This window comes from Python bivittatus, unplaced genomic scaffold (assembly GCF_059951505.1).
Source record: "Python bivittatus isolate LINGU-HERP-01145 unplaced genomic scaffold, Pbiv_v1 ctg000470_np1212, whole genome shotgun sequence".
In the NCBI taxonomy this organism is placed as follows: Eukaryota; Metazoa; Chordata; class Lepidosauria; order Squamata; family Pythonidae; genus Python; species Python bivittatus.
The window spans coordinates 397457-417561 of NW_028277065.1; the positions used below are offsets into that span (position 1 = coordinate 397457).

The 20105-nt window shown below is 37.6% G+C and overlaps 1 protein-coding gene and 1 pseudogene across 1 annotated transcript; both read left to right on the forward strand.

The window, feature by feature from the left end:
* The first annotated feature begins 3746 nt into the window (after window positions 1-3746).
* On the forward strand, window positions 3747-4660 carry LOC148215509 (olfactory receptor 14C36-like; annotated as a pseudogene).
* Window positions 4661-13434: 8774 nt separating this feature from the next.
* LOC103065863 (olfactory receptor 14J1-like) lies at window positions 13435-14349 on the forward strand. Its single transcript, XM_025176933.2, has one exon. It carries the CDS (start codon window positions 13435-13437, stop codon window positions 14347-14349), a length of 915 nt encoding a protein of 304 aa, XP_025032701.2.
* The last annotated feature ends 5756 nt before the right edge of the window (window positions 14350-20105 follow it).

The following is a 20105-nucleotide window of genomic DNA, read 5'->3' on the forward strand; positions in this document are numbered from 1 at the left end:
AACTATTGCAATGCGCTCTACATGGGGCTTCCCTTGAAGAGTATCTGGAAGCTACAGCTGGCTCAGAATGCAACTGCACAGATGATATTAGGTGGATGGCACATGTAACACCTTTGCTGCAGGAGCTGCATTGGGTCCCAGTCTTCCTCCAGGTCCAATTCATGGTTTTGGTTATTACCTTTAAAGCCCTACGGGGCATGGGTCCATATTACCTGAGGGACCATCCCATCCCCATTCCATCCACCTGTCCCACCTAGTCAGGCAGAAAGGGTATGTTGCAGACCCTTGTCAGCGATAGAATGTCAGCTGGTGGGGCCCAGGAGGAGAGCCTTCTCTGCCGTTGCCCCCACCCTTTGGAATATTCTCCCCCCAGATGTGCAGCAGGCCCCTACCCTACCTCCCCGGCTTTCCAGAAAGGATTAAAGACCTGGCTCTGCCAGCGTGTATGGGATGATATAAGCTCTAACTGTCCCTGGGGGTGGTTAGCATCCTGACAATGGTCCCTGAGTTATTCACCAATTCTCCCTCTTTCTGGAATTTATATATTATTAAGATTGTTTTTATATTATATGAAAAGAAAATATAAAAAAAGAAAAAGAAGTAAAAACAAAAACAAAAACAAAAACAAAAAAACCCAGACAAACATAGAAACAGCAGCCAAGATAAAAACAGACCCACCAATCACAAGTTAACATAACCAATTTGTGAGCTAAGCCCAGAGGATGAATGCTACCTGCCCTGATCATCAGTGAACAGTACGCTAAACAAAGCAGGGGGTTCCTTATTTAATCTGGCCTTTAAATACAACCTGTATAGTCTCCATGGCTCCAACTGTGACAGTGCAAATGGGCATTATACCTTTCTAAGGTCACTTGGAGGTACTGTCACTGATAACATGAAAATGGGCATTTATTAAATCTATCCTGCTCTGGCTACAATTTAATTGAATTAAACTAGTGGCCAGTATCTTAGCTGCCTTAAGAAATGTGCAAATACACAACTAAAGCGGGCAGTATTCTGAAATTTCTCTGTTCTAAAGGATGGCAACTGGTAGCCATGCAATTAAAATATTCCAAGGCAAGGTGATAGGCCAGATAATGTATAGGGCTTAGATCTGGAGGTGGGATGAAAAGGTTATTGCTCAGCTGGAAAAAGGTCAGAACAAGTTCATTAGGAAGATATCGGTCCTCCCCCAGGGCACCCCCACTGCCTACTTAACGATGGAGGAAGGGCTTCCTTCCGTCACTGTTAGAATACATCATGAATTCTTGGGGCAATATAAGAAAAAAGATTGCACGATACTGGAAATGGGCAAGTAATTAAATGAATAGAAGATCTAATACCCAGGATATCTTTCCACTGTGAATAATCAAGTTCTGGAATCCATTGGTATCACAAGGTATTATGACAACCAACAATTTAGATAGCTAAAGATGAAATAAATTCCCAGGTGATTAAATGTTTTTCAGGAACATACTTCTGGCAGGTTTTCTCACTTGTTCTTTATTTGAATTCTCAGTTTGGAAAGTGAGTATTGGTGAGCTTCAACCTCAGTTTTGTCAGTAAGATCAGGTATGATTGTATAATGCAGTGGGATGACTCGTACTAGAATATTCTTAATTATACCGACTCTTAGTGGCTAATCACATCCATAAGAACTCAGGTGAGGATATTTTTATTTCCTGTTGTTTTGATTGTATAATTTATGTTACATAACTGCCTCTTGAGGGAAACAAAATGATTAATAAACTTGCTTAATATAAAGTCAGCCTTTTCCACTGAAAATACACCTGAACAAAAGTTTGATGGCATCTATTACAAGACTAACATATAACCGTCTAAAAAGTGTACATCAGAAGACACAATAATTCTGTGAAGAAAAATTCTCAGTATAGCATCGTAGGTATCTTTGACATTTGAAAGAAAAGCAATTCCTCTCTTCTTGAGATAATTTGTCATTTATTTAAATATGCATTACATGATTGTACATTAGTTTTGCTTCTATAATTTTCACACTGAGGAAAGGATTTAATGAAATGATATTAGAACTAGTCCTCTACTAGCATAGAATATGTTATGGGAAGGGGGACATCAAGGTGAGATTTATTTTCAAACATTTCAAGTCTAAAAAATAAGATTGAAAGTATTATGAATCAGAAAAAAGATTATCACTGGGTGATGGTTGTATATACATCCTAAACAACAGATCAAGTGCCTATTAAACATGAAGGGCCCTCTTCAACTTGCTGACTGTGCAGATTACATATAGAGATAGATACAGTTTGCAGAAATTCAGAAACAAATGTTCAATATTGAAAAAAAATGAGTGAACTGATCACTAGTAATAAATTAGCATGGTCAAAGTTATTTTTAGGTTCATTTGCACATAAAGGATAAAAGATGGTTAATTTAAAAAAATGTATTACTTGTGATAAATGTTAACACTATTTCTGTTAAAAGGATGCTGATGTTCTATTCATTCATATTTAGAGAAAGAGAAAATCTCCTTATTTGGTATGAACGTTGAAGGGTGGTGGTTCGCATTCTTGTTTAGCTAGACATGTATATCAAAACATGTCACTGTGCAGCTTACATTAAAAATAGAAAACAATGAAAGATGTAAACTACAAATCATATGTTTTATGAAGAGTGTGAGTGGCAACCAAGATTCACAGAAGTGTCTGACAGAATCACAGGGTTGGAAGGGCCTCTCAAGAATATTGAATCCAAGTCCTGCTCAGGTGAGGAATCCAAATTAAAGTATCTTTGACAGATGACCGTCCAGCCCCTGCTTGGAAACTTTCACTGAAGATGAATCATTGTCATCCATGGCAATTGGTCCCCATGTGAAACTGCTCTTACTTTTCAAATCTTTTCTAAATGTTCAATATAAGGAAATGTAACTGGAGAATTCTGACCAGAATATGAAGATGTCTTCCTTAGTTCTCATTTCTGTTGATAAATATACATGCTTTCCTCATATATTTTAATTTTAAGAACCACCTGGTGAATATGTTATATGTAATAATAATGGGGTTTTTTTTTGTAAAATTCTCATGCACTTTAAGGTACTATAATATAGATATTTTTCAAAGAATATTTCTTTGTTTAAAGTATTAAGTTATTTTTTTAGCCACAACATTGCCAGAGCAGCTGAGAAAATTATTGTGTATGTGTGTGCATGTGTGTGTGTCTGTTCTCGCTCTGGATGTGTTACACAAATTCATGCAATTGGAAGTCTGTGCCCTCAAGCTTGCAAAGTAAAAGACATAACAATTAATTCTCTTATTTCTCTGCTAGATTTGTATCCTGTCTTTCCTTCAGGAGCTCTCTCTGTTTGGGAGCTTTGTCTGTAATTTTCCACCACTGTAACAATTCCGTAAGAGTGGAAAGAAATACTTACTGGTCCAAAAACTCCAGAGAACTTCCACTGAAGATGGACTTGACAAGGTCTTCCGAGTCCTAGGCAAACTTTTTAACCAGTGCAAGAAGGAAAAGAATGGAGTGGAAGAAGAAAAAAGTTGTGCTTAATGGTTAGGTCTTTAATCAATGATGGATTGAAGTACATGAATAGTGCTGTCATTGGGCACAGGAATGTAGTGCATCCATTCTTTGATTCTGTTTTCCTTCCATTTTTCTATTCTGCCCTCAATTTGTATCAATCTATAAGTTCACTGTTTTATCTACTTGTATCTCCCACCTCTCTTTATAAATTAAATGAAATTAAATTAAGTCATAAGTTAGGGATGGATAATCAAACCACATTGCCTTACTTTTTGCTCCTGGAATTCTCAAAAAATAGGTATCTGCAGCTTTTACATTTCTTCTTGTTCTTTGTGTTATATCTGGCAACTATAACAACAAATCTTCTCATCATCTCTGCAGTAGCTTTGGATAATCGACTGCATAGCCCCATGTACTTCTTTCTGATGAATTTGGCTGTGCAGGACCTGGGCTCAGTTTCCATCATTGTTCCTAAATCCATGGTGAATTCCCTCATGGGCACCAGACATATCTCTTACTTTGGTTGTGTTGCTCAAGTCTTAATCTTTCTCTCCTTCGAAGCTTCTGATTTATCCCTCCTGACAGTCATGGCCTATGATCGGTATGTTGCCATTTGCAATCCACTGCACTATGAGATGGTGATGAATTGGAAAGCCTGCACCAAAATAATGGTTCTAGTGGGAGTTACAGGGCTCCTCTATGGAATGTTGCATACCAGTGGCACTTTTTCAATTCTTTTCTGTTCTAATGTGGTCAACCAATTCTTCTGTGAAATTCCACATTTGCTAAAGCTATCCTGTTCTGGCTTCAATCTCATTGAAGCTGGAGTTGTTGTGGCCAGTCTCATTGCAGTACTAGGTTGTTTTACTTTTATTATTGTATCTTATGCCGTGATCTTCAAGGCAGTGCTAAGAATCCCTTCTGGAAAAGGAAGGCAAAAGCCTTATCCACTTGCATTCCCCACATTATAATAGTGTCTATGTTTTTATTAACTGGATGCTTTACCTACCTGAGACCTCCCTCTAACACCCCATCTTACTTAGATTTTGGGTTGACTGTTCTGTATTCCCTTCTTCCCCCCCTGTTCAATCCAATCATCTATAGCATGAGAAATAAGAATATCAGACTTGTCCTCTCTAAACTCTGGAGGTTCTGAAAATTTCTTTTAATGCAGTTTCTATTCTGTTTACCACAATTTTTCATGTTCCTTTCTTTTGCTTTATGTCTCTGAATAAAGGAATAAGTTATAATAAAATATAATAAATTATAATAATAAAGGGAGATTCAGCTGGGATGGAGACAAATTCAACCTCTGAACCCATATATAGAAAGAAGAATATAGAAAACCAGAAGTTTCTCTGCAAATATCCTGCCTCCCTAATTACTGTCAATGAACTTTACAGATGTGAAATATCGATGTTTGGCAGCCTCTTGCATGCCACAGGGTGACAACTCCTGGTCTTTAGTGAAGTGAGGATCAGGGTGTAATCCTATTTTCGAAAACAATTGGAATGACAAGGAGGTTTAAAAATGTGGCTTATTTTAAGAACCCTTTGAATGCATGGGAAAAAAAATGTTCATATAGAGATTTGCACAATAAGTTTGTGCAAAATATTTGCATATGTAAATACTCTCACAAGCTGTGCTTTCTTGTATAAAATGACTTCCCCTCTAATGCTAGCACATAATATACCTAGTTAAAGGTTTAGCTTTTCCAAAAGTACACTGGCCTCTAAAACTCTTCTCTCCTTAAATGGTAATTTGTTCACATAGTTTGATCTTTTGTGCCTTTGAGTCATTCTTCACTCCTGGCAACTGCCTGGACAAGTCTCTGCATTTTTCTTGGCAAGGTTTTTCAGAAGTGGTTTGCAATTTCCTCCTTCCTAGGGCTAAGAGAGATTGACTGGCCAAAAGTCACACAGCTTGCTTTTTGTCTAAGACGGGACTAGAACTTGCAGTCTTCCAGTTTCTACCCTGATGCTTTAACCACTGCACCAAACTGGTTCTTGCATACTTTAGCTCAAGAGTATTATTTCTTTCCCTTAAAATTGCTTTGAAAAGACCAGACCCCTGGCAGGCTTGGCAGGATGGGTGGCCTGGCACTATCTCATATAACCTTTTGATAACCACAAGAAATGAAAAAGGCAAGAAGTGTAATTAGGATGATGCATAATTGTAAAAAAAGAAAAAAAGGAAAAAACACTTTATATTTGTTTTCAGAAGCCTCACAACTTGATACAAATTGGAAGAGATAACACATGCTCCCTGGCCCAACACCTGGAGAAGGAGGGTAGGTAGATATGTATACCAAGGATGATATCTTATTGATATGTGCTTGAGCATTATTCAGTCTCATCCAAGCTATTGATAAGCTAGATTAAGGTTTTGTGTTATTTATGCCACCATCCTCCAAATGCTTTCTTTAACAGTACAAAAAATGGACGACTTGCCAAATATTTGGGGACTCAAGTATAAATATACTTGGGAAAGGTGCCATATACTTCCTGGAGTCATCTAGTCAACATCAGTACATTCCTTTGAGGAGGGTGAGGGGCTCTCAGCTAAAAGGATATGAGATTTTCTCCTATATTTATACTCCTATATTGAATGTTGCTGTCTTGTTTTTCTGCCTTATGTATGGATGTTTCTTGTCTACTTTGCAGTAATCCTGGGACCCCTGTAAATGATCATGAGAACATCTCCAAATGCAAATATTTTGCTCAAATTTAACTTGTGCTATAGCTTGTGAGAATATTTCCATATAAATTTATTTTGCACAAATTAATTGTGCAAATCAGTACATGAACATTTTTCCCTTTCCATTCACAGGGTTCTTAAAGTCTTTATAGAAGAAATTGCTTGGGATATTGTTTACCAGAAATGGTTTCAGATGTCACACTAAATGATGATTAGTGATTTATTGTTGAATAAACTACAATTTGTGCAAATCTCAGAACAAATCTTTCTTGAATAATTTATTGTTGAATAAATTACAGTCAGCTGGAATCTCCTACTCTGACTTCAGTCTAGTTGAATCTGGAGTTCTTGTAGCAAGTGCCATTGCTGGGACAGGTTGCTTTATTTTTATCATTGTAAGTTACGTCATGATTTTGAGCATAGTGTGGAGAATCCCATCTATCCAGCAAAGGCAAAAGGCCTTTTCTACTTGTGTTCACCTCCTTGCAGTTGTTTCTCTGTTTTCAGTAACTGGAGGCATTGCCTATCTGAGGCCTGCCTCAAACTCCTCATCTTACTTAGATTTAGCATTAACTGTCTGATATTGTTTTCTTCGACCCCTGTTCAACCCAATAATCTATAGCATGAGAAATAAGCAGATCACCTTTGTCCTGTCTAAACTGGGGAAATACGAACATTGCTTTCCTTGATGCTTTCTCTTCTATTTGCTCTAACTGAACTTTTTATCTTCTACTTTCATTTTCCGGCTGAAAGGAAGTAATTGCAGAAGGAGGCACAGCTGAGACAGAGGCTAAACCTATGGCAATTTTCTTTCAATTGCTGAGACAACATCTTGGATCTTTATGCATTGGCCTTCTTGCAGGTGGTTAGAGCTGGATTTATCAGCATTGGAGTTCCACAAGTTAATGACTCTTGCTTCTGACATTAGCAAAACACTATCAGATGAAAGTAGGAGTCCCCCACTCTTAAATATTACTAGACAATGTGTGACTTGTTGGGTCATTGTTTCAGAGATATTTCCTTACCTCAACAGAGAAAGAAAATGAAAGAAGGTCCAAAAACCAGCGGGAGTGGGAGTGACTTGCAGCTTGCTGCTGGCTTCCCTACTGACTTTGGTAGTGGGAAGCTGGCAGAAGTCTTCCTTCCTTCCTCCCTTCCTGTCCCTCCCTCCCTTCTTGTCCTTCCTTCCTTCCTTCCTTCCTTCCTTCCTTCCTTCCTTCCTTCCTTCCTTCCTTCCTTCCTTCCTTCCTTCCTTCCTTCCTTCCTTCCTTCCTTCCTCCCTTCCTGTCCCTCCCTCCCTTCTTGTCCTTCCTTCCTTCCTTCCTTCCTTCCTTCCTTCCTTCCTTCCTTCCTTCCTTCCTTCCTTCCTTCCTTCCTTCCTTCCTTCCTTCCTTCCTTCCTTCCTTCCTTCCTTCCTTCCTAGCAAAACATTATCAGATGAAAGTAGGAGTCCCCATACTCTGAAAAATATTGTGAATTGGAGTTCTATCTGGAGAGCACAGTGTGAGCTTTGCAGTTGTGTAGCACTAAGGCAGCCTTTCATGTATGGGAAAGCCAAAGCATACATTTGTGCAAAATATTTGCATATGGATATATTCTCACAAGTCAAAGCACAAGTTAGATTTTTGTAAAATATTTGCATATGGATATATTCATGAGCATTTACAACGGTCCTAGGATTCAGAGAATAAATCATAATTCTTGGGTAATTTGGGGGGGCCGGAGGAATTGCATTGCATGCATGAAACATTGTAATGGAGTAGTACTTTAATTATAGTCCCTGCTTTTACACAGCAGCTATTTCTTTTAAAGAATCACCCGGACAGGATCCCTTTCACCTCTAATATGGTTTATTTTAACAAAGTTGGCTAACAAATCTTCCTCCAGTCAGGGACAGTCACTTAGGAGAGGATTTTGTTTTCCTGCTGGAACATCTATTATGAAGGTATCCCATGGGTATTGGTGAACTTTTTACAGCTTTTACTTCCATCGCTAAAAACATCATAAAGAAAAAAGAACAGTATTGTAAAGGTTCAGTCATAACTTTAACGAATTATCACACTTGGTATATTGAAACACTCTGTGTCCCATAAGGAAGTCACCAATCATATTGTTTCTGGCGCAATAGTTTGAGCAGTCCCTTTACAGAATGGTGTATAGTATTTCAAAATCAAATATATATTCAAGTAATCTAACTTTCCCCAGTCCATTGGCAAAATTTCCCTTCACTGTCTTTGTAGCTGTTTGATCCTTCCCTCCTATGGCCAATTTCTTTTATATTTTCTTTTAATACTGGTAGCCACCCATTTTTGTCCCTCACAGTCATATGCCAAACCTACATCATTCAGGCAGTTTCATCACCAATGAAGCTGTCAGCCCCTCCCTGTGCATTGGCTAAACATGTCAATGGATCGCCTGAATCCTCTGCACCCCCAAGGTGTCCCTTTCCCCTTTTGACTGGGGAAGAGTTATCCCGGAGTTGGACCAAATTCAATATGGAAAAAAGCCTCATGCTTCCTCTGGTCCATCTTGTGCTAACTCCCAACTAGTTTTTCTGGTAGGACAGCATTTTTCAAACTTGGCAACTTTAAGATGTATGGACTTCAACTCCAAGAATTGATGGCTTTCTTGAGAATTCTGGGAGCTGAAGTCTACCCATCTTAAAGTTGCCAAGTTTGAAAAATACTGGGCTAAGAGATGGGTGCATTTTCCTTGCGACTTCTTCCTTTCCTTTCTCCCTGCTCCCTGTTTTCTTCAACCCTTACCATACCCAAACCTGATTTATTTTTGCAAGCTCCAGAGATAATTCTGCTTCTTCCCAAAGAATCTATTCCTTCTTCATTTTTTACTTATTTACTTCAATTTCTGAGGCTGCCCATCCTCATTCATGACTCTGGGTGGCTAGAGTGTTAAAAGAAAATATAAAACCAGAAACGGAAGGAAAACAGGAAACCTAGATATAGCAGCTAGGGTAAAAACAGATTCACCAATCCCAAGTTAACATAACCAATGTATGGGCTCAGCCCAGAGGATGAATTCTACCTGCCCTGATCATCAGTGGACAATATACTAAACAAATAAGGGGTTTGCTTATTGATTCTGGCCTTTAAATACATGCTGTACAGTCTCCACGGCTCCAACTTCGACACTTCAAATGGACATTTTATGTTTCCAAGCTCATTTGGAGCCAGTATCATTGATTACATTCTGGTCTCTCCTGCATTCCTTTCCTGGGCTAGTTCCTTTGATGTCCACAACAGAACAGAGAGTGATCATCTACCCTTGATTCTGACCCTTTTGGCTTATGAGTCCCTCCCCCCTGTGGGGTGCAATATTATTGATGGCATCCCCCAGGTTAAATACCATCCCAGATGGAGCCCCAACCTCAGTGAGAAAATCACTGCTTTTCTAAATATCCCACAGATGCTGAATCCAAGGCATCTTTCATGGCAATCCAATTCCAATGTATTTCAAATGTTTAGTTCAAGCAATACGTTCCCAGATGACCACTACAGTTCTTGTCATCTTAGAAGGAATAACACAAGGAAGGGCTAGTATGACCAAGACTGTAGGAATAAAAGACAAGCTCTGAGAAAGCTACAGATGAGAGTTACAGGGGAAATGACAGTTTCCTTCATTCAGTTATTGGTTCATTTCTAATCCCAATACTGGGAATTATTAAAGACTGAGAAGTTATCCTACTATAGGGACCAATGGAGGGAACTTGGCCTCAGCTTAATTAAAAAAAAAAAAAAAGGAAATTTTGGAGATTGGTGACTAATGGTGTTTCAGCACAAACCACCATGCCCCATGAATGCATCTCAGCACAAAGTTGGAACCTACATTTTTCCTCTTTTTACAGCTGCCCATACAAAGAGCCAATAACAATATCTATCACAGTAAGCCTACTATCAGAGTGGCCAGCTCTCTCAAAATCTGAATGTAAGCATCTGGTTCCAACATTGACCCTTGGAAAAACCCCTGGAGAGGATATAATTCTTCCAGAGGTTTATAAGAAGAATGACAAAAAATTTCAATGTTTATCTGTGTTGATGACATGACTCTTATATCCTGCACTGAGATTGGCTTTAGAAGATTTTTGGCCAGACACACTGTTTTATGTGAAATGGAAAAACTGAAGATAAACTGTAATAAAAAACTGGTACTAGTTTTTGGCAGAACTAATATTAAACACAGATGGACAATTAATGCCCAAAAAATAGAGCACTGCCCCTTTTTTAAATACCTGAGCATCACCTTTCATAAGCCCTTTTTATGGAAAACACATTTAACTACTGTCTTAGCAACTGCCCAGTATACAGTGGGTGCTATTCTGATTCTTTCTATTCTACAGGAGGGCAACTGGTGGCTCTGCAAATAAAACATTTCAAGGAAAGTTGACAGCCCAGATGCTGAATGGGCCTATGATCTCAGGGTGAGATGAGAAAGTCATTGCCCAACAGAAATAGTCCAAAACAACTTGATTAGGAAGATTTTTGGCCTCCCTGAGGGCACCGCATCTGCCTACTTAAGGATGGAGGGAGGGCTACCTTCTATTGCTGTCAGAATACATCTTGCATTGTAGGGACACATTAAGCAACTAGAAACCCTTCCAGAATCCCATCTGGCCAAACTCAGTTTTCTCCATTGCACAATTTGGAACCAATGGAGAAAACGTATGTCACCCATCCTACAAATGTATTCCCTACCACCTTGGGGAAAGTTTAGCTGTTGGAACAGAAGAAGTATTAGAGACAGGCTTTTGGAAATGAATGCCAATCAAGATGCCACTGCAGCACAATCATCCAAACGTTCATCTTGATACCATGCCCTCGGCATATCTCAAAGGGAGCTCTTCCAAGCACCCTGTCAGACAAAGTCTCTGTCCTACTAGAAAAGGGTACAATATTGGAGAGTTTAACCAACAATTTAGAAAACTAACTGTAAAATACAATCCAGGATGATTAAACCTGTTGCAGAACATACCTCTGGCAGGTTTTTGCACTCAATCTAGACTTGAATTCTCAGTGTAGAAAGTGAGAATAGGTGACCTTCAACCCCTGTTCTGTTGGTAAGGTCATCTATAATTGTAGAATACAATGGGAGGACTATTAGAAGAAAATTCCCATATGCATCAGCTGTTAATGGCTCATCACATGCATAAGAAGTCAGGTGTGGATATTTTTCTTTTCTCTAGTTTTGATTGTATAATTTATGTTATGTAATTGCCTCTTCAGGGAAACAAAATGATTAATAAGCTTGCTTAATATACAGTCAAACCATTCCAATGAAGATAGACCTGATCAATAGTCTGATTGCAACGACTGCAGGACCAACATTTAAAAGTCTTAAAAGCATACATCAGAAGACACAATAATTCTATGAAGAAAAATAGTATGTATAGCAGCATAAATATATTGGACATTTGACAGAAAAGCAATCCCCCTCTTATTGAGATAAGTTGGCATTGATTTAACTATGCATTATGTGATTGTACATTTGTTTTGCTTCTATAATTTTCACACTGAGAAAAGGATTTAATGAAATGGTAGTTGAATCTAGTCTTATACTTGCACAGAATATGTTATGGGAAGGGAGACAAGAAGGAGAGATTTATTTTCAAACTTTTGGACACTAAAAGCTAAATTTAAAGTATTATGAACTGGAAAAAAGAGAATCTATGGGCAGTGGTTGTATATACATCCAAAACAACAGATCAAGTGCATATTAAACATGAAGGGCCCTCTTCAACTTGCTGACTGTGCAGATTACATATAGAGATAGATACAGTTTGCAGAAATTCAAAAACCAATGTTCAATATTGAAATAAAATGGACTGAGTGAACTGATCAAGTTAATTAGCATGTCAAAGTCATCTCTAGGTTCATTTGCACATGAAGGATAAAAGACAGTAAATGTCTAAAAGATTGTATTACTGGTGATAAATATTAACCGTACTGTGCTAAATAGATGCTGATGTTGTATCAGCTCACATTCAGAGATACAGAAAATCATTTTTTTTTTTTTTGAATGTTCAAAGATAGTGGTTGTTCTTTAGCTAGATATATATATCACAATTTGTAACTGTGCAGCTCATACTAAAAAGAGGAAACAATGAGAAAACTAAACTATAAGTAACACACTTTATGAAGAATGTGAGTGGCAGCCAAGATTCACAGAAGTATCTCATGGAATCACAGGGTGGGAAAGGGCTACTTAGGATATTGAATCAAGTCCTGCTCAGGTGAGGAATCCAAATTACTGTATCTTTGAAATTGGCCATTCAGAGAGTGCTTGAAAATATTGACTGAAGGTGAATCATTGTCATCCTTGGCAATTGGTCCCCAAATCAATGCTCTTCCTTTTGAAATCTTTTCTAAATGTTCATTATAAGGAAAGGTAAACTGGAGAATTTTGACCAGAATATGAAAATATCCTCCTTATTTGGCTTGATAAAAATACATACTTTCCTTGTGTACTGTAATTTTAAGTGCCACCTGATGAATATGAAATGTGAATTATGTTTTCTTTTGTACCATTCATATACTTTAAAGTACAATTATATACATACTTGTCACCCAATATTTATTTGTTTAAAGAATTAAGACTTTTTTCAGCCACAACATTCCCAGAGCAGATGATAAAACAATTTTTTTATATCTGTGTCTCTATATCTATGTTTCTTTGTGTTTCTGTGTTACAAAAATTCATGCAATTGTAAGTTTCTGCCCTCAAGCTTGCAAAGTAAAAGACATATTAATTCTATTATATTTCTCTACTAGATTTGTATCCTGTCTTTCCTTCAGGAACTCTCTCTATATGAGAGCCTTGTCTCCAATTTTCAACCACTATAACAATTCTGTAACAGCAGTAAGAGATACTTACTGGTCCATTAACTCCAAGGAACTTCCACTGAAGATAGACTTGACAAGATTTTCTGAGTCCTAGCCAAACATTTTAACCAGTGCAAGAAGGAAAAGAATGGAGTGGAAGAAGAAAAAAGTTGTGCTTAATGGTTAGGTCTTTAATCAATGATGGATTGAAGTACATGAATAGTGCTGTCATTGGGCACAGGAATGTAGTGCATCCATTCTTTGATTCTGTTTTCCTTCCATTTTTCCATTCTGTTCTCAATTTGTATCAATCTATAAGTTCACTGTTTTATCTACTTGTATCTCCCACCTCTCTTTATAAATTAAATGAAATTGAATTGAATTGAGTCATAAATTAGGGATGGATAATCAAACCACATTGCCTTACTTTTTGCTCCTGGAATTCTCAAAAAATAGGAATCTGCAACTTTTACATTTCTTCTTGTTCTTTGTGTTATATCTGGCAACTATAACAACAAATCTTCTCATCATCTCTGCAGTAGCTTTTGACCATCGACTGCACAGCCCCATGTACTTCTTTCTGATGAATTTGGCTGTGCAGGACCTGGGCTCAGTTTCTGTCATTGTCCCGAAATCCATGGTGAATTCCCTCATGGACACTAGGGAAATCTCTTACTTTGGTTGTGTTGCTCAAGTCTTCATCTTTATCTCCTTCAAAGCTTCGGATATCTCCCTCCTGACAGTCATGGCCTATGATCGATATGTTGCCATTTGCAACCCACTGCACTATGAGACGGTGATGAATTGGAGAGGCTGCACAGAAATAATGATTCTGGTTTGGGTTGCCAGTCTTCTGTATGGAATGGTGCATACCACTGGCACTTTTTCAACCCTTTTCTGTTCTAATGTGGTCAACCAATTCTTCTGTGAAATTCCACATTTGCTAAAGCTATCCTGCTCTGGTATCAATCTAGTTGAAGTTGGAGTTGTTGTGGCCAGTGGTATTGCAGCACTAGGTTGTTTAACTTTTATTATTGTATCTTATGCTATGATCTTCAAGGCAGTGCTCAGAATCCCTTCTGAACAAGGAAGGCAAAAAGCCTTATCCACTTGCATTCCCCACATTATAGTAGTGGCTATGTTTTTATTAACCGGATGCTTTGCCTACCTGAGACCCCCCTATGACACCCCATCTTACTTAGCTTTTGGGTTGACTGTTCTGTATTCCCTTCTTCCCCCCCTGTTCAATCCAATCATCTATAGCATGAGAAATAAGAATATCAGACTTGTCCTCTCTAAACTCTGGAGGTTCTGAAAATTTCTTTTAGTGTAGTTTCTATTCTGTTTACCACAATTTTTCATGTTCCTTTCTTTTCCTTTATGTCTCTGAATAAAGGAATAAGTTAGAAAGGTAGATGCAACTGGGTTATATGCAAATCTAACCTCTCAAATGGGAAGGAAGGTAGAAGTTGCTCAGCAAAAAACTGGCATCCCTAATTATTGTCAATTACTGCACCCCAAATTACTGTTATAGATGCTAAATGATGATGTTGTGAAGTGAGGAACAGGACATAATAGTATATGTTATTGTGGAAAACGATTGCATTGGCAAGGAGGTTTAAATGTTGTGGCTTTTTTTGGCCTGTCTTTCCTGTATAAAATGGCTTCCCCTCTAATGTATGTACATAGTATAGCTTTAGCTTTTCCAAAAGTACACTAGCCTATAAAACCCATCTCTCCTTCAATGGTGATGTGCTCACACACTTTGATATTTTGTGCCTTCAAATCCAACTTGACTGGTGGCAACTGCCTGGACAGGTCCCTGCTGTTGTCATGGCAAGGTTTTTCAGAAGCGGTTTGCCATTGCCTCCTTCTTAGGGCTGAGAGAGTGACTGGTCGAAAGTCACCCAGCTGGCTTTGTTCCTAAGGCAGGACTAGAACTGACAGTCTCCTGGTTTCTACCTGATGTCTTAACTACTGCTCCAAACTGGTTCTCACACACTTTAACTCAAGAGTATAATTTCTTTTTCTTAGAAGTGCAGACACCTGGCAGGGTGGGTTAGCTGGTTCTATCTGACATAACCTTTTCATAACTAGAAGTGAAAAAGACAAGAAGCATAATCAGAATGATGCATAAGTGTAACAGAACATTAGATAAGCTTTCAGAAACCTCGCAATGTGATACAAATTGGAAGAGATAACACGTGCTTCCTGGTCCAACACCTGGAGAAGTGGGGATAGATGTACACCAGGCATGATAGCTTATTGAAAAGTGCTTTAAAATTATAGCATTCAATCCATGGTACTGAAAAGATATACAGAAAGCCATATCCAGGTTTTGTGTTATTTTTGTGACCATTCTCCATATGTATGTATGTTTGTATGTTTATATGTATGTATAAAAGATGGGAGACTCATGAAAGATTTTGGAGCTCAGTATAAGTGTACTTGGGAAAGATGCCATATCCCCCTATTGAATGTTGCTGTTTAGTTTTCCTGCCTTCCTTATCTTTGGATGTTTCTTGTCTTTCAACTTTTACCTTGTTTGTGTGGGTATTGCTTTCTAATCCATTAACCTCATTCACATTTTAGTGTGGCAAAAAGGAAAGACCCCATAGCCCTTAAAGAGTCTTTCTAATTATGGTTCCATCTGAGGAAGTCCATATGAAACCTTGGCTTTTGCTGAAGGAAATTAGCCTTCTCTCAGGGATAAAACTAAAGTAGAAATTAAAATTGTGCAAATCTCTATATGAACATTTTCCCCCATACATTCCCAGAGTTCTTAAAATCATTAAGTCATAAATCATGGTTATGAAAATATTAACTAGGTTCACAATAACATGCTAACCCAGAAACTAAAGAAACAATATGATTTAGCAAGGTGTGTAAATAAGGACATAATAACTTACAAAGTAGCCCAAGTCACCATTATTCTATTTATATTTAACTTTTAGAAGGACAAGTTTCAGCAGAAGAATAAGTGGCGTTGTTACTTCTGTACTACGTTTTTCATGGATTCACATTTTCCTAGGGTGGTGGGGAGGCAAAAACGTTTTTCTAAAATAAGGAAGATAGATTATTCCTTTATTTTGAGAATGTTAATTGGGGTACTGGATTCTGCACTTGAAAACGAGTCTGCTAATGCCCTGGCAATTGTGGTTGCCCTGTTATTGACCATGTTTCCAGTTAACACCAGGAAGAAAGGATGTTAAAAAAACTAGTTTTTCCTACTTGTCTTCTGCATTCTGCCAAGCATGAGACATGAACTAGCAAGCTTTATGCTTTGACCTTAATAACTTATTTGTTACCTGCTTTCACCTCCAGCAAGGCCCAGGCCTCACCGCCAGAGGTTTAACAAGGCAACTGTGTACCTCTCTGTATGGATTTTCCATTGTCTGTCTCTATGCTTTTCTCCTCTTCTTTCATTATAAATTCTAAACATGAAAAATATTCAATTTCCTTTTGATTAATCTTTCCCAGACTGGGTGAGTATTCCAAGGCCAGGGAGAGAGAATGCATCTGATTCCAAATTCCAAATTCCATTTGGCAAAGTCAGCTTCAACAGTTGTTAGATGTAAAGATCAACATATCTGAAGGACACCAGAGTATGGAAAGATGGAATAAAATGTCACCTTCTTTTTGTGAAACTTTAATTAGGCATGTGGTCATCTGGAAAGATAGTGAAATATTCTTCATGCATATTCAGAAGCAATTTTCCCATTCAATGAAGATAGTAATCTCTACTGTTAATTCTGACTGAATTTAACCTAGCCAAATCAGATAGATGGCTGATAGCCAGTAACATTTTAAATCTGTCTTGGTCCTTGTATTCCATTTGTTCTGCAAGATCAAAGAGGTCAAAAGTAATGTAATCCAGCATTTCAAGCAGCAAAGTCAAAGGCAGGTCTTCATGGAGGTTCAGTCAGATTCCAGTTTCAGGACAGAACTGGATATACACTGACGCAGTGGCAAGATTGCTCAGAAAAAATTAGATTGAGCTATTTCTGTACACTTGTGTAGCTGTGATAACTGCAGATGGCTAATGAATTTTGTTCTGAAAAGTTTTGTTGCTATTGAGACATGGCTCTTGTTATTATGATCAATAAAATGCATACCTGTGTTTAAGAGCCAATGAAACCCAGCTTCTCAGCATTCTGCCTAAGACAACATGTATGGCTAAAGCCACTGGTTTTAAAAATTCTCCCTACTAACTTAACTTCTCCACTCACTATAGAGACTCAAGAGAATTACATTCCTTGAGTTAAATGTCCAGAAATACTGCACTCTGTGATAAACCTCTTACTGAGATAGTTTATCCTTTAAAAAGCAAACATCCACTCTTTTACCTAAAATACTAGGAGGTTGCAGGTACTTAATAATCGAATTCTTTGTAAGTATAGCAATATCCATATTTCTATTCCTGTTAATAGTAAATAAGCTTATTTATGCTTTCTTGAATGCAAACTATTATTTATTAATTTAGATCAAGAATTACGACAAAGAATGGTCTAGCAAAACACAGAAAAATGGAAACATAAAATAGGAAGTGAAATGTTCTATTACTTCTTTCCTAGATTTTGTTTGTGACTTGTTGTCCTATAGTAGGAGGTTTTTCTCCAGAGGAATTTCTCTACAGCTGGTTCTTTCAGATACCTTCAATGCCAGTGTACTGTGCTCACTGCTCTACCCCTAAAACCACATTCTCTAGACCAGAGGTGGCCATTATATACCTACAACTCTCAAATAATTGCAAGCCAAGCCAATAATGTGACTTCTCTATGGTGCCTCATTTCATCATAATTACATAAATATCCACACAGGACAATTTTCCATCACCCTGTTGCTTTCAGATACCAACCCTATCACAACATGCAAAGTTTCCAGGTTCTACAGAGCAGCATTCAAAATTCATCAGATGGTGACCTCTGTCATAAACTAGACTTAATGAGCACCTAGTTCACCATATTAGAGTGCTATCTAATTTGATAGATACAATCTTCCACATATTAACCTTTTATGTTCCCCTACACCCATCTAATGCTCCTACCCCTCCTTTCAGACTCTTGTTTTTTGTATCTACTTTCTCTTTTAATGCATATATATTTTATATCTTCTAGCTTTCCATAATTTTTTTAGACTCCTTCAGGCTTTTTAAATGACTGTATCCCATCCTTCTTATGCTGGTCTATCACCATAATAAAGATTTGCTTTTCATTTGCTGAAGTATTATTCGTTTAGGGTTAGGGTTAACTGTTTTGTTATGATTGCATTATTTTCACTGGAATTTCTGGTGCAATGACTCAAGGGTACTACTGAGCCTTCCCACAAGAAGAAATATGTTGAGGAGGTTGTATTTTTATAGATGCATAAAAGGCAGCAGAGTGCAATGCATCCAGCCGGGCCAAAGTGAAAGCCTGGTGAAAATTCATGCCTGAGATAGAATAAAGGTAAGAGGTCGTGTACCCATTGGGAAAAGCCCCATCTAAGCACTCAAGTTTAACCTGGGGGAAATTAGGCTGTTGACTATGGTTTAATGCAGCATTTGCTACAAGGTGGTTACTGTGTGAAAAGAGAGCAAGAGAGAGGGATGGAGGGAGGAGACCTCAGACGAGCTCCTCAGAAGAAAGGAAAATATAAGTGTTAGAAACAGGTACATAAACACATATAGATATGTGACCCTATTGTTTTAAAGACCAAAAACAACAAATTTATAACTTATTTATTGTTAAATTTGTATATAGAGCCACTTCCCAAAGAACTTTCCAAAGATGAATATCTGCATTTTAAAAGATGTCTACCTGTACTACATTCATTTTAAAGATTGTTCCTGAAGATCAGGGGCGATTTAGAACTTAAGCCATGATCCAGAATGTTAAGGAACACAGTATTCTACTTATTAATTTATACAGAGAGATCTTCAATAAATACCACATCAGCATTTTTGGGTTTTATCTCCCATCCAGGAACCTATCAAATATCTGATTATCATAAGCACTAAGACTGTATTATATCTGTCATAACATTGATTTTGAATATATATGTATGTCTTATGCTTGTTGATGACATAGTTTGAAACATGATAGGCATGATCAGTTACTGACAACCCACCCCTTTTTGTGTGAATGCAACATCTGTTAAAAAGAAGCAGGCTGGCTTGCCATTTCAAAGCCAAAGATGAGCATTTCAGATGCCCCTGTTTTCCCATAAAGTGGTCATCTTGCTTTTAAGGACATATAATTTTCAAGGAAGTCAAATATATTGTCTCTCAGAATTATACAAACACACGTCACCTACAGGTGTATTCCGGCACTTCATTTTTTTTTTTTTTTTAATAGAGATGAATTTCAGACAACTAATGCTACCAATTTCTCCTGGGATTCCACTTATTAAACTATGATGAGCTCTGTGGTATTTGCAGACAGACCTATGAAATGCAATGTCAACAGGATACATAATTATTCTGATCTCATTCAACTCACACTCAGAAATTGTGGGTTTCCAAGTGTTTTTCAGGCTTACTGAAGACACTAATAGGATGAATTAAGGTGTGTCACTGAAAGGTAATTTCTCTCTCCTTCTCTATATCTCCCATAATCATTCTCTCTGAATGATCCCTCACATCCTTCCTCAGATTCATTATTTTTCAAGTATGACCCAAGAGATTGCACAATGGAAACATTTGTGTAATAACATTATAAACCTTGCTTCTATAATGATTTCATAAGCTGAGGCTGTAGTATAGAAGAAGATGCGCTATTTGGGAGGATACAACAACGGGGATTTTTTTTCTGGAAATTTGGACCTCAAAGCTTAGATTTCAGATATATCATGAATCAGAATAATGACCAATGGTATCATAAACAGTTATATACAATTACATATTTATCATGTTAGTACTTCTTTCACATGCTGATATAAGACAAAAACGTGCACCCCAAAACATCACGCATAAAGGATAATATTGAAATGAAATTGCCTGGGTAAACTGATTGATGATGGGTGAATTAGCATCACCAAAATCATTTTGTTATTCCTTGGGAAATAAAAAAAGAGATACTGACATTTCTGAAA